The sequence below is a fragment of the Halictus rubicundus genome, chromosome 1 (assembly GCF_050948215.1).
Source record: "Halictus rubicundus isolate RS-2024b chromosome 1, iyHalRubi1_principal, whole genome shotgun sequence".
NCBI lineage: Eukaryota > Metazoa > Arthropoda > Insecta > Hymenoptera > Halictidae > Halictus > Halictus rubicundus.
Window position 1 is genome coordinate 1,970,296 of NC_135149.1, and position 14,245 is coordinate 1,984,540.

The 14,245-nt window shown below is 42.9% G+C and overlaps 1 protein-coding gene across 5 annotated transcripts in view; it reads right to left on the reverse strand.

The window, feature by feature from the left end:
* Positions 1-14,245, reverse strand: part of LOC143365377 (lachesin) — a 106,073-nt gene that overhangs the window by 14,487 nt on the left and 77,341 nt on the right. For all 5 annotated transcript variants that reach the window (XR_013084539.1, XM_076805498.1, XM_076805506.1 and 2 more), the window contains one exon: positions 4,959-5,172. Coding sequence is in view for 4 of the 5 variants with exons in the window: in XM_076805498.1 (XP_076661613.1) it covers positions 4,959-5,172 (214 nt within the window). In the remaining variant the exon portion in view is untranslated. The remainder of the gene's footprint in view (positions 1-4,958; positions 5,173-14,245) is intronic.

Below are 14,245 nucleotides of genomic sequence, written 5' to 3' on the forward strand. Positions count from 1 at the left end.
CACGCGACCCGGCAGTGATTAACAAGTTGATTTCGCGCACGGTAACGCGCATCGATCGTCGAAATCCCCGATACGCGGCGACGAGCACGCGGAACGAGGCACGTTCCTTCGGAACCGTTTACCCGTGTAACCATTATAAACCGGTGTCTCGCTTGCTCGTTTAACGGCGTATAAAATGCCATAATCGAAACGTCCCGCGGCGCGAACCGCCCCCATACATCAACCGCGGATCAGAAAAATCTCCGCCCATGAATTTCAAGCGTGGAAGAAGAAACGTAAATATTACACGTCCCGTTGCCACGGCTAGGCGCGGAGGCGAGGGACACCGACGGAGGGGAATGGAACATAAATATTAAAAGTACCTGAGAAAGGCTCTCGTACGTATCCGTCAGATGTCACGGGCAAAAACACGGTCCGGGAAACCGGGGCAAAATTAGATAGCGGCTCGCACACACCGGCAAGAACACCGTGCACCGGTCCAACACACAGCGACATACTGGGTGTCCCGCTCGACCATCCCCCATATCTCGCGTACTATTCTCCATTGAATATAGTTATAACCAAACTGCGGATCTTTACCCGAAATCAAAATTGTCCATGTCAATCGTAAAAAGCAGAAGTTAAGCCTCCTGGGTCGTTTGGGTCCGGAGCGTAATTTCACTCTTCAATTTCTTTCTTACCAATATTTACTTTTTTATTGAAGTAGAGGATTTTTTAGATTTCAGGAAAGTTTAAGGAAAAAATAAATTTTTGGAAAATTTTGGGAAAATTTCTTAGATTTTTTTTTTTTTGAAACCTAGAACAGTATAAAAATTAGTCGTGAACATGAACGACTCAGTGTGCAGACGCCTCGGTAAAGAATCGTTAAATAAATATTCATTTTCTCGTGCAATAATTGCAGCAAGTCGAAAATAATGTAATATCGTTCAATTCTTCATTACAGTTTCATATCTGGAAAAATTCGGAGATTTACTGTAACAATACTTTTTGGAGTCCCTGTATGTACAGGGTGCTTTGTGGTAGAACTGAAAAAGGGATGATTACACATGAAAAAGTAGGTTAGAATTGTAAAATTCATTTTTCTAGGTTCCACTTTCAAATGACGAGCTTTAAAATTCATAGGCGCGCGAGTATCGAATAGGTGACGTGTCTGATCATGGCGTACCGTATCTACTTCGTGTACGCACTAATGCGCGCGCCCTCGACTGATCTTGAGACTCGAATAAATGTATGATATAAATAATTAAAATTACGGATTTTGTTCGCTGACAACAAAAATCAAGTGCACGGCGGTAAATACATTTCGGGAATTTAAAAATGCCAATGCATTATTTTCGACTCGGTAAAATTATTGGAAAAAGAAACAAATGTCTTCGAGTGCAAGTCTTGTTTGCCACCGAGTTCGTTCGCCCAAGGGAATTTTTCATCAAAGAGGAAGCATTGTATCGAAAATATCCTCCGTCATCTAAAAAGATGTCGCTATCCCTAAAATCTCGAGACTCCGGATACAATGTTTGCCTGCCCCCATATTTGCTCTATCAAACCAAATCACGTTCAGCTGCAACGTTTTGATCTATCTTCAATAGTGAGCGAGCGGTAAGTCAGGTGGAACACCTTGTATATCCCGAGCGCACACCGCCACGCACGCCTTGGCATATACATATCTATATAGCATGTCGAGAGAAAGAGAGAGAGAGAGAGAGAGAGAGAGAGAGAGAGAGAGTACTTCCAAAAACTGGGAATCTAAATGCAAATACACAAACACGGTCGAGCTTAAATCGCCGACGCCGGAGCCGGAGACCCCGTAATTCACAAAACTTCTGCCCTCCCCCGAGTTCTGATAAAAACCATTGCCCCCTTAGGCCACCCTGGTCGCCCACCCACACCCTTCAGCTATTGATCGGCCGTGTCTGCTTAATAAAATCCAGATAAGAGAGTGGCTGTCGGGCTCGTCGTGACGGACAGAGACGTCGGATGACGAGGGTGGGCCGTTTACGCCGACACGTGGGGCTCCGGCAAATAGGGATGAAAATGTAAACACTTAAATCGTTGCTCCACTAGAGAGTGAGCAGGAGAGAAAGAGAAGGGAAACCAAGAGAGAAGAAAAGAGAGAGAGAGCGTGGAACAGAGAGAGATGGAGAGAGGTGGGGGGAGGAGAAGAAAAGAATAGTTCTCGGCCGAGAGAGTTCTCAGGGCTGGCGTCCTCGAGCCGGTGCATAAGGAAAAAGCGTTTCCGGCTACACTCGGCGCACCGTTATCAGAAAACCGGACGAAAAGCGGCACGATGGCACTCTTTCTCGCGACAATGTGGTTCGCGCCGCGTTCGAACGGTGTTCGTTATTGCGGCTGACATAATTGCGAACAAATGGACGCCGAAGGAGAGCGCCGCCGTCGTTGACACAAAGCCGCGATAACGCCGGACGTTATTCCCACTCGATCGTCAAACGAACTCCCTTCGGGTAATTGTTACACGCCGGTGTTTTGTGAATTAAATTGCCCGGAAGTCAACCGTCAATTAAGGGAGGAAAGTTCGGCGTAACGCGAGCGTTAGGAAACCGTGGATGCTGAAAAAGAGCGGAATAAGCTGCGAACAGGCTGTATGAAAAATTACCGGGAATCGCGCGCGAATGTTCGGATAGTTTTTTTTTTAAACGAGGATTTGGTATAAAAATTGCGCTTCGCCTACCTGTTTATACCCTTCCTACGCAAGAAATTACGGTGACCAGCAGTTTTTTAAAATTGAGCTCGAAAATGCTCACGCGCTCCGCCTACTTGTGTCAGATCGGTTCGTTTCCAACGTGGAACATTACGACTCCCGCGTTTGATCCTGTGCGTTTTGAACGAACGTTCAATCGAAATATGGTGACACTTTTATCCTAAAACATTTTTTCGAAACACGTACGATTACGTTTCAGACGACAATTTTAAATATGCAAGCTTAGCGTGCACGAATAAGTCACCGTGAATGAAAATTCGATCCTGGCAAAAGATATTATGTTCGCTGCAGTTACAATTCATCTCGCAGTCCGTTGTCGTTACATCAATTTACGATATTAAAATTATTCATTGTGTCGGACGCTCGATAAATACATTTTTTCCTTATCGTTGATTACAGGGACATCCTGCTGTTTGATTTTCGCGCGTTTAAAATCGTTACAGTATCGCGCCGAATGTGTTGTCTACATTTCGAGGATGCAACGAATATTTCCCCGTAATTTATATAGCAAGCTGTTGTGCTGCAAGACCCGTATGTGTTCGCGCGCGCGTGTATTTATTATTATCAAATATGATTACGAGCGATGCTTTCCTGTCGAGTGAAATTGACTTGAACGGTGCACCAGGGTTGAAGGAAAATTCCTGCCGGGGCAGACAATCTTGTTAATTCATCCGGACGGAATCGAGGTATCGACTTTTCGGTAACGACGTATAGTTAATTCCTCGGGCAGACGTTCTACCGTGAACGTGAACGTGAACGGTCTCGGTCCGGACTACCGGTGATTATCCGGATAAACAATCTTGACCGCACGAACTTCAGTGAATCCGCGGCTAAATTCCGTTGATTGTTTTATCGGCGATCGGAAGCATTGGCTGCGAATTTTTCGCCGCGAATTTCTGGCCAAGCCCGGCACGAATGTACAAAAACGTTGCAGCGCGACGATGCGTCATCATTTTTTCCATTAGAATATATACGACGCGCGCATTAAACAAAATATAAATTCTCTGGACAGGCCGAAACGTTAAACAAATTTTACATGTGGCTGTTCGTCGCGATTTTGGGAGAATGAATTCGTTGAATTTATAGAATCACGTGTTTGTTGGACGGAATGTTAAATGAAATTGTTCTTTATATTATGGAAGAATGGTGAAATCAAAAGTAGCAGGTGCGGGCAGGACAAGCATGAAAGTATTGTTACATGGAATTACAAATTCTTCCATTTCATTATAAAATATGCGACCTGTGTACCAAACAACATAAACTCTCCTGACGAACTCGTAGAGTTACGTGTTTGTTGAATGAAATGTTATGCGAAATTGCTCTTTATATTGGGTAAGAATAATGAAAGAAAAGGCAGCAGGAAACGAGAGCATTGTTACATTGAATTACAAATTCGTTTCATTTGAATACGGCGTAGGTATTAAACAAAACATAAATTCTCTTGTCCGACAGACTGAATTATCACATCAAATTATTCTTCACATTACAGAAGACTGTTTACGCAAAAGGAAGCCGGTACAAGCAACGTGTCACAAAGGAATTTATAAATTGAATCGTCGCTTAACGAAAACACGATTGAATACCGAATAAATGAAATCAAAAATCCGAGGAACAAAAACCGGAAGGAAAGGTGATCGCAAGGATAAATTATACTGTTCCAATTTCGATCGGAACGCCTGGATTTCAGGGAACGTTTATGGATCCGCAGTGGACGCGTTAAAGAAAGAATCGGTGGCGGAATTTGACAAGAACCGGGTCGCCGTATTTATTTAAGAAATCGGATCAACGTGGACGGGGCGTCCGCGCGGTAAATCGAACGAAAGCGTCTCGCGGAAATCCATAAATATCGCAGCGCAGAAATTTCAGCGTTGCGAGGTATCGTTGAAATGTTGGTCTGTCTATGTTGGTGTAGACCGGAAACGCTCTCGTTCCTTCCACGTTCGGGCGCGACGGCCGAAACGTTTATTTCAATTTCATTAACCGTTCGTTCGACAAAATCAACTAGAATTTAATTTATTCGGCCGTTCCAATTGGAAGCGGCTGGTGGACGGGGTTGCGATACGTTAAAACGTATTAAAAATGGTCTGGCTCGCGGAAAAATCGGTCCATGAAGCTCGGTATTCCGGTTCGACGCCGATATATCGGAATATCGGGTGAAAGAACCGACCCGGGTTTTCGGCCGTTGCCCACGCAAAACAGCTCTTCTCGCTCTCGTGGTATCGGTGTTTAATTTCACGCTTACCGACAACCTCGAGGAACAGAAATATACTGGTGGGCGGATGGGTAGACACTTGGCACTGGTACAATCCGGCATCCCTCGGCTGAACGTATTTTATTTGAAGAGTCCAATCCTCGCTGTTGAGGAAATGAATCGTCTGGAAACGCTCGTCGTTCGCGTACGTCGTCATCCCGACGGTCAGTAGCTCCTGCGACTTCCTCCGCTTGATCCACGACACCTGAGGACCAGCAAAAACTCTCGTTAACGAGAACGATCCGTCCTCGGCAAACCGGATCGACCGTCACCGCGACGGACCGGAGCCATTCTCGTCCACAACGATACTCGCTTATGACCGCCTGAGGATGACGCCTGTCCGCACCATGACGGCCGAGGGCCGGCACACTTGCCGAAAAGTATGGCAAACATTTGTTAATGGTCGCGGCGTCGAGCGACCCAACAGACTACGCTATTACGTGCTTTGCGCGAGCCCTCGGAGGTCCTTCAAAACCTCCCTTTGCACGATTCTTTAAAGATACAGTTTCTTTATCCTTAACCCTTTGAGCGCTGAGCTGTGCGAAGTTAAGCGTGTGCTGTGGACCGCCTACTTTTTACGACGCATTACTCGCTGGGCTACCTGAGAACCCATATATGTGTTCATGGCACAAATTGAATGGTGGTGTGGGAACCCATATATGCGTTCATAGCGCTCAATGGGTTGAGGGGGGAACCTTGTGTAAAATGAAATTTTTTAGCATTTTCTTTTTTTTTTTTTTGTTTAAATCGATAGAATACGATCAAAAAGTTAGAAAGTGATCAGAGATGTTCTTTTACGATATTCTCAAAATAAAGGGGTCGATTGTACGGGGCGGAGCGGCTCAGGTAGTGGGGCTACCATCGGAAAGGCTCGTGCTTCTCGAAAAGAATAAAAAACGGCTGAAGTACAACTTTTTGAGGAAATGGAAGATTTGTTCTAGGGCCCTGGAATCGCAGATGAGCAAAAAACAACGGTAAGTTAAAATAAATTAACACTTTTTCACGATTTTTTCTGTTACTCAAACTTTAAACGCGTTCATCGCGAAACGCAAAATTTTGCACGCCGTGCAACGTAATTCAGAAACTCGATCTTTATGAAACTTGGTACATATAATATAAATAATTGGCCACAACGTGACGAGCTCCGATTTTGAAATTTTTTATTTAAAATATTGTTATTAACAGAAAATCATGACAGAGAATCCGTTTTTTTTCAAAACTTCGCCATTTTTGCAATTTTGCAAATTTTAATAAAAGATGTCATGTTGTGCGTATTTGTGTAAACTAACAATTCCATTTTGATTTTTTTGTTTCAAATCATTTTTGTACGCTGCACGGCGCATTTCCAAGATGTCATTTTCAAGCCGCCATTGCACCATTCATATGAACGATTAAAATTTATAAAAAATATTTTTGTTTACTTTATAACGTTAATAAATCATGCTTCAAATTTTAAATCAATCTACGCATTACATTAAAAAAAAAAACATTCTTGAAAAACAGGCCATTTACACAAGGTTCCCCCGTTAATTATTTCATGAAAGAAAGATATTTATTGTCTGCCTTCATTCACTTTAACGTTCAACGAAAGAGTAGGATTTTATTTCTACTTAAAAGAAGCGAATAACCATTTAGTAGATTGTTTGCTTAGTAGAGGGTTGATAATTCAATCTTATCATATGCATTTTATGGAATTATTACAAAAATGAGTGGCTGCGATTTAAGACAGTACAAAACATGAAAGGAATTTAAAAAGATCAATAAATTACTTTCAACTTGTTGAAACTATTGAAGCAAATATTTACTTATCCCCTTTTTTACGCACTTAACATAAGAAACTTTTATTCTCCATAAAAATCCACAGTCTGCTTATGCCCGGTGCGAAATTTTATTATGAAAAGAAACTTTTGTTATGTACATGTTTTATATTATTTTCATGTTCTACCCTTTCTTCTTGGACCCATCTTGAATTTTATTCAAGCCACTTTAACTTACTTGCTTTAACTCGTTCATAAAACTCAAACAGTAGAATTTTTATCCTTTCGACACCCCATATTCTTTAACGTAGAACACAGGATAATTTCAAGCGAATTGAAAAATTCATGCATTTAACACTTTGAACGCCAAACTAGAAACCCCAAAAATTCCATAAAATCAAAGTAAGTTATTTAATGAAATAAAAATTGCAAAAAATTAAATGTACGATACCGAGTAATCCTCCAACTTTCTTGCATGTTACAGATCCTAATTAAGTTTAGTACAATCAATATATCAACGTAAAAATTCATTTTAAAACCTGCATAAATAATTCCGTCAGCCACATATGGCTGACGTGGCGTTCAACGTGTTAAGAGAGAAAGAATAGCCCCGTGGAATAATGTAAAACATACACATTCAAAAATTGTGTTCCTGAAATTAAATTCTGTTGAAACCACAAACGATAGGTTTCATGTATCAAGCCCAATACGTCCAGTGTATAAAAAGGTACAATAAAAAAAATTGAGTGGAGGTGATTCCACGTGAAAAAGTGAGACAGAAATGTAGAATAAAATTTTTTACGAGACCACTTTTTCCGAAAACAGGCAAGTTTGAAGTGAAATTCGTCAACTGCACATTAGTATGTAGAATAAGTAGAAACGGTAGGTCATGATCAGACACGTTGGTCGATATCCATTCAGTGGCACGCATGGCTTAGGAATTTTCGAGCAGGCTTGCATTAGTATGTACAGGAAGTAGAAACGGTAGATCATGGACAGACAGTCTATCTAATACCTGTTCAATGGCGCGCGTGCTCTATCTACTTTCAAATTCGCTTCTCTTTAAAACAAGTCGTTCTCTGTAAAAAAATTGCATTGCATTCTGTTTTTCTATGCATCCCGTGCAGTTCTTTCCCGATTTGATTTAAATGCATGCAAATTTGCAGTATTCATTACACGACAGTTTTAATACACTGCGGTACTCTGTCCTTAATTTTAACGGGCGCGCAGAACGAAATTTACAAACACGAATGCGGGTTATGAGAAGACTGTTAAATTTAAAAGTGGGAAGATTGTTTTTTTTTCTAGGAAATTACTCGTGTCAGTAACTCCGGAGCTAATTGCAACAGGAAACGTTTGAAATTGATAGCACTTAATTTGTTCAATGACGGAGGAATGTTGACGAAACTGTTAACACGGTTACTGCGCATTAAATTGTCTGTATCTTCATTTCCTGTTGCTATGACGAAGCGGTGTTGTCCGAGTCTTTGTGGAAGTTCTAGTACAAGCCGTGCACCAGATTAATTTAATTAATAATTCCTTGGACTACAGATGCAAGAACCGTAATTTCCTACTTTTTTCGAGCTCGTAATCTTTTTGGGAAAATTCATTTAACAGCAATCGCGTACTTTTCCAGAGGAGCTAGATCGATGAAGGATTCAACGTGGCCGCCGAATTAGGGTGTGTCCTCATTGCAGAATTGACACTTCTTATTTTACCGCGGAGGCCCACTGATGGCTTCTCGAGGCGAATTAAAACCGACAATCAGTGGAAATGAAAGGTAAACTTGGAAACTCGGAAGTTGAACTTGCGATCGAAACTTTCCTCAAAAATTACTCGGCAAGGAGTGGCCGTATCAACTCGATACGTCGCGCAGCTGGTGTCTTATCTCGGACAATCGTAATACCCTTGCTGCGAGTAGTAAAATTAGGATTATACCGGCGAGAGTGTGCCGCGAGCGTCAGCAAATGCGAAAGCACGGGGGAAATATTTGATGACCTGGTAACGAGAAGAAAAAAAGAGGTAATAATAATTTTATGATGGATCGCATTTCCGCGGCAATATCCTCGCGTGGATCCGTTCTTACGGGCGGCGGGATCGAATTTCCATCGTCTATTCCCCGGGAAATTGCAAACGTTCCCGTCCAATAAAAATCACTGGTAACAAGCCGTGTAATTCGCTTCCCCCGACACCGTATTGCACGAACAAATGTGGCCCGTTTCAGCCCGAGATTTTAATTAATTGCCCGAAGATGTGTACAATAATTCCCCACTATCGGACAGCGGTAGCGGCGATTTCTTCGGGCCAGGCCACCTGATATTGTTCCAACCAGGAACAAATAAGCACTGTCTGCTCGCGACGGTCACCATTCACTTCCCAGTAATATCCAACCCCGCCGCGCTACCATTGTCTGTCTATTACGGTCAGTAACTACTGCGCCCAGCGTTACGAGTACCAGCATCTGCCGTTAGTCACTATTTTCTATCCATGGCCAATAGCCGGCATCTATTTCGCCGATGGTCATTAAATTCCTGTCCGGCTCGAGCATCGATCCTTCTCTCCATCCACGAGAGCCCCACAACGACCCTTGAAAATTATTTAAAAAATTTATTCTACCTCCGGGATCCACTGCATTTCTCTCTCGCCTGGAACGAACTCCTACCTCGTGTTTTTATTATCAAATGTATGCAATAGCTTCAGTCTTCTCTTCAAGCTTATTATTTGTACACGAGGTAGATCACCAGCCGATAATGAATTTGGTTGTTTTTTAATTTCACGATAAGGCAGGTTATTATTATATTAAGGTAGGAAGCTTATAACCATCGCAATTATAAATCATTATTAGACTGCAGATTTTATGCCTTTGTAGGAAAAGTGAGTAGGTTAATATTAATTTGTGGAGATAGAGGAATCTAAGAACACTGTTATATTAAACGTTGTAATAAACCTCTTATGAGATTTCCTCAATAAATAAAAAAGAAAATCATGTACGAACGATTCAACGATTATGCGTGATTGGTGTAGATTTTTATTGTATGATAAAGTAAGAGTGTTCATTTCACGAATTATGTAATATTTATCCTCACCCAGAGTCGGTGATAAAAGTCGGGCGAAATCTTCATAACAGCTTAACCGAATAAATTGATTACGGAGGTGACCCCGCTATCTATCTGGCTCGACCACCCTTCGCAGGGGTTTACACCCTTTTTATTTCCGGATTGGGTTCAGGGAAGCTTCAGATTCTTCATGAACCCATAGCAACCGCTACCCGGCCCGAAACAACAGTAAACTTCACGATTTCCCCGGTATCAACACGATGTAGCAGTAGAACGTATCTTGCTTTCATTACACTGGCGAAACAAATGATTATTGATTCTTTGGGACTATTTTTACTCGGTCTGGAGGGTGTCGCTTGCCATAAAGGAACTTCTGTATCAGCCACAGTGATCCACGCAGTATACTCGATGAAAATCGTCAGCGATATTTAGAGTATCAAAAAATGTGTATCAGAAACGATTCAAGTAAAATCGGAGGCTTTCCTTAAAAAATGCAGAAATTAGAATTCTTTTTAATCAATCCAGCTGTGTTTTCAGAGTCTCTTACGAGACGTTCATATTCTTATTACCTGAATAGTGTCCTCATTTTTCGAATATGATTTCATATTTGAACAGAGCACGAGAAAAATATTACTAAATGTACATGTATCTTATTCTCAACAAAATAATTTCAAACGTGTAGCTTAAAGAAAAACCACTCACTCGCTCGTGTTCCTGTTTTCCAACGATTTTACAGTCGAGAAAGATGTAAGAAAATTGTTACTAACACACTCTCTTCGCGAAGCAACTTCAAATGTGTAGCCCGAGAATGAATCGCCCATTCGTGTCCTCATTTCTCAATAACCCTGTATTCGAGAAAAGCATCGAAAACTTGTAGCTAACGTGAAATGCCACCTAATCACCCAGTAGTGTCTGCAAAAATATTGCGACCAACGTGAAATGCTATCTGATGACCTACTAGTGTCTGCATGCTTCGCTAACCTTATATTTGAGTTAAACGTAAGGAGATAGCAACTACCATTTTCGCGAAACAATTTCGGCCGCATTGCTCGATGGAGAATCGCGACGGGATTGACAGTGTAGGGTTTGATGATACGTCGGAGTTCCTTCCGGATCTATTTGCGCATCGAAAAGTTGGCGAAAGGGCGAGCCATCAATGCGCGTCGAGGGTATCAAATCCGAGCTCTCGCGAAAACTCGTAACGGGCCTGCAAACACCGTCGAACATATGACGCACGGCAAATGTAGTACGTCAATAACGATCGGTAATTGCCGGTGGTGGCCCCGCCCGTCGGATCCCGACGTTACCTGGGAGTAAGCAAGAAATGCCCCCTGGTCCGAATAATCCCAGGACTGTGACACAGGATGATTGCACAGCTCGTGACCGGAATTGATCGCGGAATTCGCTGCGTCCCGTCGGGCAGCACGTTCCAAACGGGGAGAACTTTCCCCGCGTCATCGTGTGGCCAGGTGATCCATATTTATTCGAAGAATTATTAGCCCCGTTTGCGGCGACGCGAACTTCCGGTATCGTAATTATGCCTCGAAATATGGCGACGGATGCCGTCGGCGTTCAATACCCTCCGCGTCTCCCGGAATTGGGCGAATGTGGACCCCGGAACGGGATCATCCAAGGATTCTTTCGGATTCCTGTCTCTGCATGCACGGCCGAGCGTGCAGCTTCTGTCTGGCGCACCTAATCGATCTAATTCTCCGATGGGAGATCCGGTCTGAGCGTCCTCGACCAGCCCGATGCTGTTTTCTCAAAATACTTACTCTGTAAACCCGGAATTTCTAAGCTGAAACTCCAAAGATCTGTCGAACACTCCGACTTCATTTCAGAATTCTTTGAAATTGTAATTTTAGAATTATCATCGTGGATAAGTGTTCGTAAAGGCATCTATTTGCACGATACATTTTCTACATATTATATTTTTAGTCTGAAACCGAGAATTGTTTTGCAGTCTTCCTTTTAGAATTATTGAGAATTGTCATACTTATAATTTTAGCATTATCATCGTTGATAACCCTTCCTAAAGGTACCTACATACGTTTTCTGAATATTAACTTTTCAATCTAAAACCAATACTTTTCGTCTTGCACTTCCGTTTGGAATTGTTGTAATTTTAGAATTATCATCGCTGACATACATTTACGAAGACGCTTCATTGACGCTTCCTTAAGCAAGAACCTCAGAATTCCCTATCGTTTAGTACTTCCTCTCGGAATTATTTAGCATAACCTTTATCATTGTAACGAACCTTCTTGAAGAGATGCTTCATGCACTATCCGAGTATAAATGGAGTTCCGTTAGGAAGCCGCGGAATTTTTACCTCATATTTCCTTGTTCCACAAGAGGCTCCTGTAATTATTATTAATCGCCCTGTGGTCCGAGGTTTCTACGCCCGGCTAATTCACACAAAGTGATGTATCAGTGCCGTGCAGAGGTTTCCATCATTTTTCGAAGAACTTTCTTCCCTCGATAACTTATAAATCGAGCAGTATTTTTTGATCAAAGTATCTTCCACCATCATCCATCGAGATGTCGGAGGGATCCTTCGACGTTTCGAAATTCTGCGCGCGGTCGCCGAGATCGTTTCTCATGTCTGATATCGAAGTCGCCGGTTTGAAACCACTCACGACATGAACTTTCGTCTGCCATTCCTCTCGGCGTACGTTTCACAAATGGCTTCTTGCCGTCACAGATCCCCGTTTTCTTTTGGTTAAACAAGACTCGTATGTAGAAGGCGAGGACGCATCTTGTCTGTCAAAAACATTTCCCAACTATTTGCGAACACTACAGGCCCCGGACTGCTTCTTGTAAAAACAGGAGTGCATCGCTGAGAATCAACGCTATTTTAATCGCAACACCGGGAAATCAATTTACCGTCCGCTTTATGACTTTAATAATTACGATGTGAAAAAAGCCATTTAATGTCTCGTAATTGGTAATGACGGTATAACATTTTTTGATTCGTGGACACGAACCCGAAAGTCGCGTGTCTTTGCCACTCTCAGTTTTTGAAAAATTTCATTTCGAACTTTGAGAATTCATTCTGCTTCAAGATTAAAAGTTATGCGAACGATTCTGCAGACTCTCCTGAATAAAACCTGTGCCGTAATTCACGGTTTTGACTCATAATAATTCCTCGATAAATTCTTTCTTAACTTGCAAATTGAATAGAAAGGTTCGTCGCGAAGGCCTGTGCGTTAAACGTGTACCACTGTTTTCGAACATTGTTCAAGCACGCGTGAACGTTAATGATGTTACAAAAATATACACGGCTAATCATTTCACGGTTGCGTGGTACCTCTGTTCGTTTCGGCGATGCATGCATAAAATCCGCAATCAAGTAACGAGGAGCACAAAGCCGAGCTTTCGGGAGCAGTTGGGTATTTTCGGGGTGTAGTATACCGTATTTTGCGCGGCGGAAAAATATTTTCACAGCCGGGAATTGTAGGTGACAACAGGAATCAGTGGATGCAGTGCACGATCCGCGTGTGACGCGACCGATCCGGAAACTGTTCCCCGAGGCCGACCGTTTAAAAGCGCGAGAAAGCCCATCGCGAGAAGTGCTATCAACAGGGATAATCAGGACAGGCTTGGGGCCGGGATTATGGCGGGTCTCATAGCCGGGAATTGGCCGTGAAACCAGGGAACGAAGAGATCCGTCCCTCGCGATAGGATCTCACCTCTATACGTCTTTACGTCGATCATAAAGTTTAGGCACCTGGTAACGAGGGTGTGCGAGTGTCTTCGCGGCGAGATTGAATTCTTGATGTTTGCCTTCATGGGGACATTAATCTTTCATGGTACGTATCAAACGTCCCTCGCTTCGCCGGATCGGCCAATTATATCTTTATACTTTTAATCTTCTAATTCGTCGTCCGCCTACTCGAACGAGTTCTACGAGCCAAAAGAGGAATGGGCGAAAAGCCCGTAGAAGAAGTAGAAGGCAGAGTACCGGGACGGGGAAAAAAAAGAAAGAACAAAGTAAGAAGGAGTACTTTTTATCGGTACGTGAGGTACCATCTTCACTTCGAAACGACATCAAACACTCAACAAGAGATTAAATGGAATCCCCCGGCGGAGACCGCGGCAAGATTACGCGAGCGCCGAAGAAAAATTGACCCTGGAAATTGGAAAGAGGAAGATTCGTCTTTCGACGATAGGATCGTGCACGGGCTCGAAAACCCCGGGACGTGTCGTCGAGCTACTAGCTGCTCCGAATGGTCCCCACTTACCGCGCGTTAGTCCCTTAATGCGTGTTCTTCATTAACATGTGCGCGGCGTATTTCATCCTGTGCTTCATGTCTACCGTCTCAGTCCGCGAATACGACCCAGTTCAGCCCTATCTGGGAGCTATCCCTACCTTAAACTGATTCCGACCTAGCCCGGACCTCAATGGATCCAGCAAAACCTCGTCCAGATCTGGACTCATGATTCTGACACAGTTCTCCAGCAA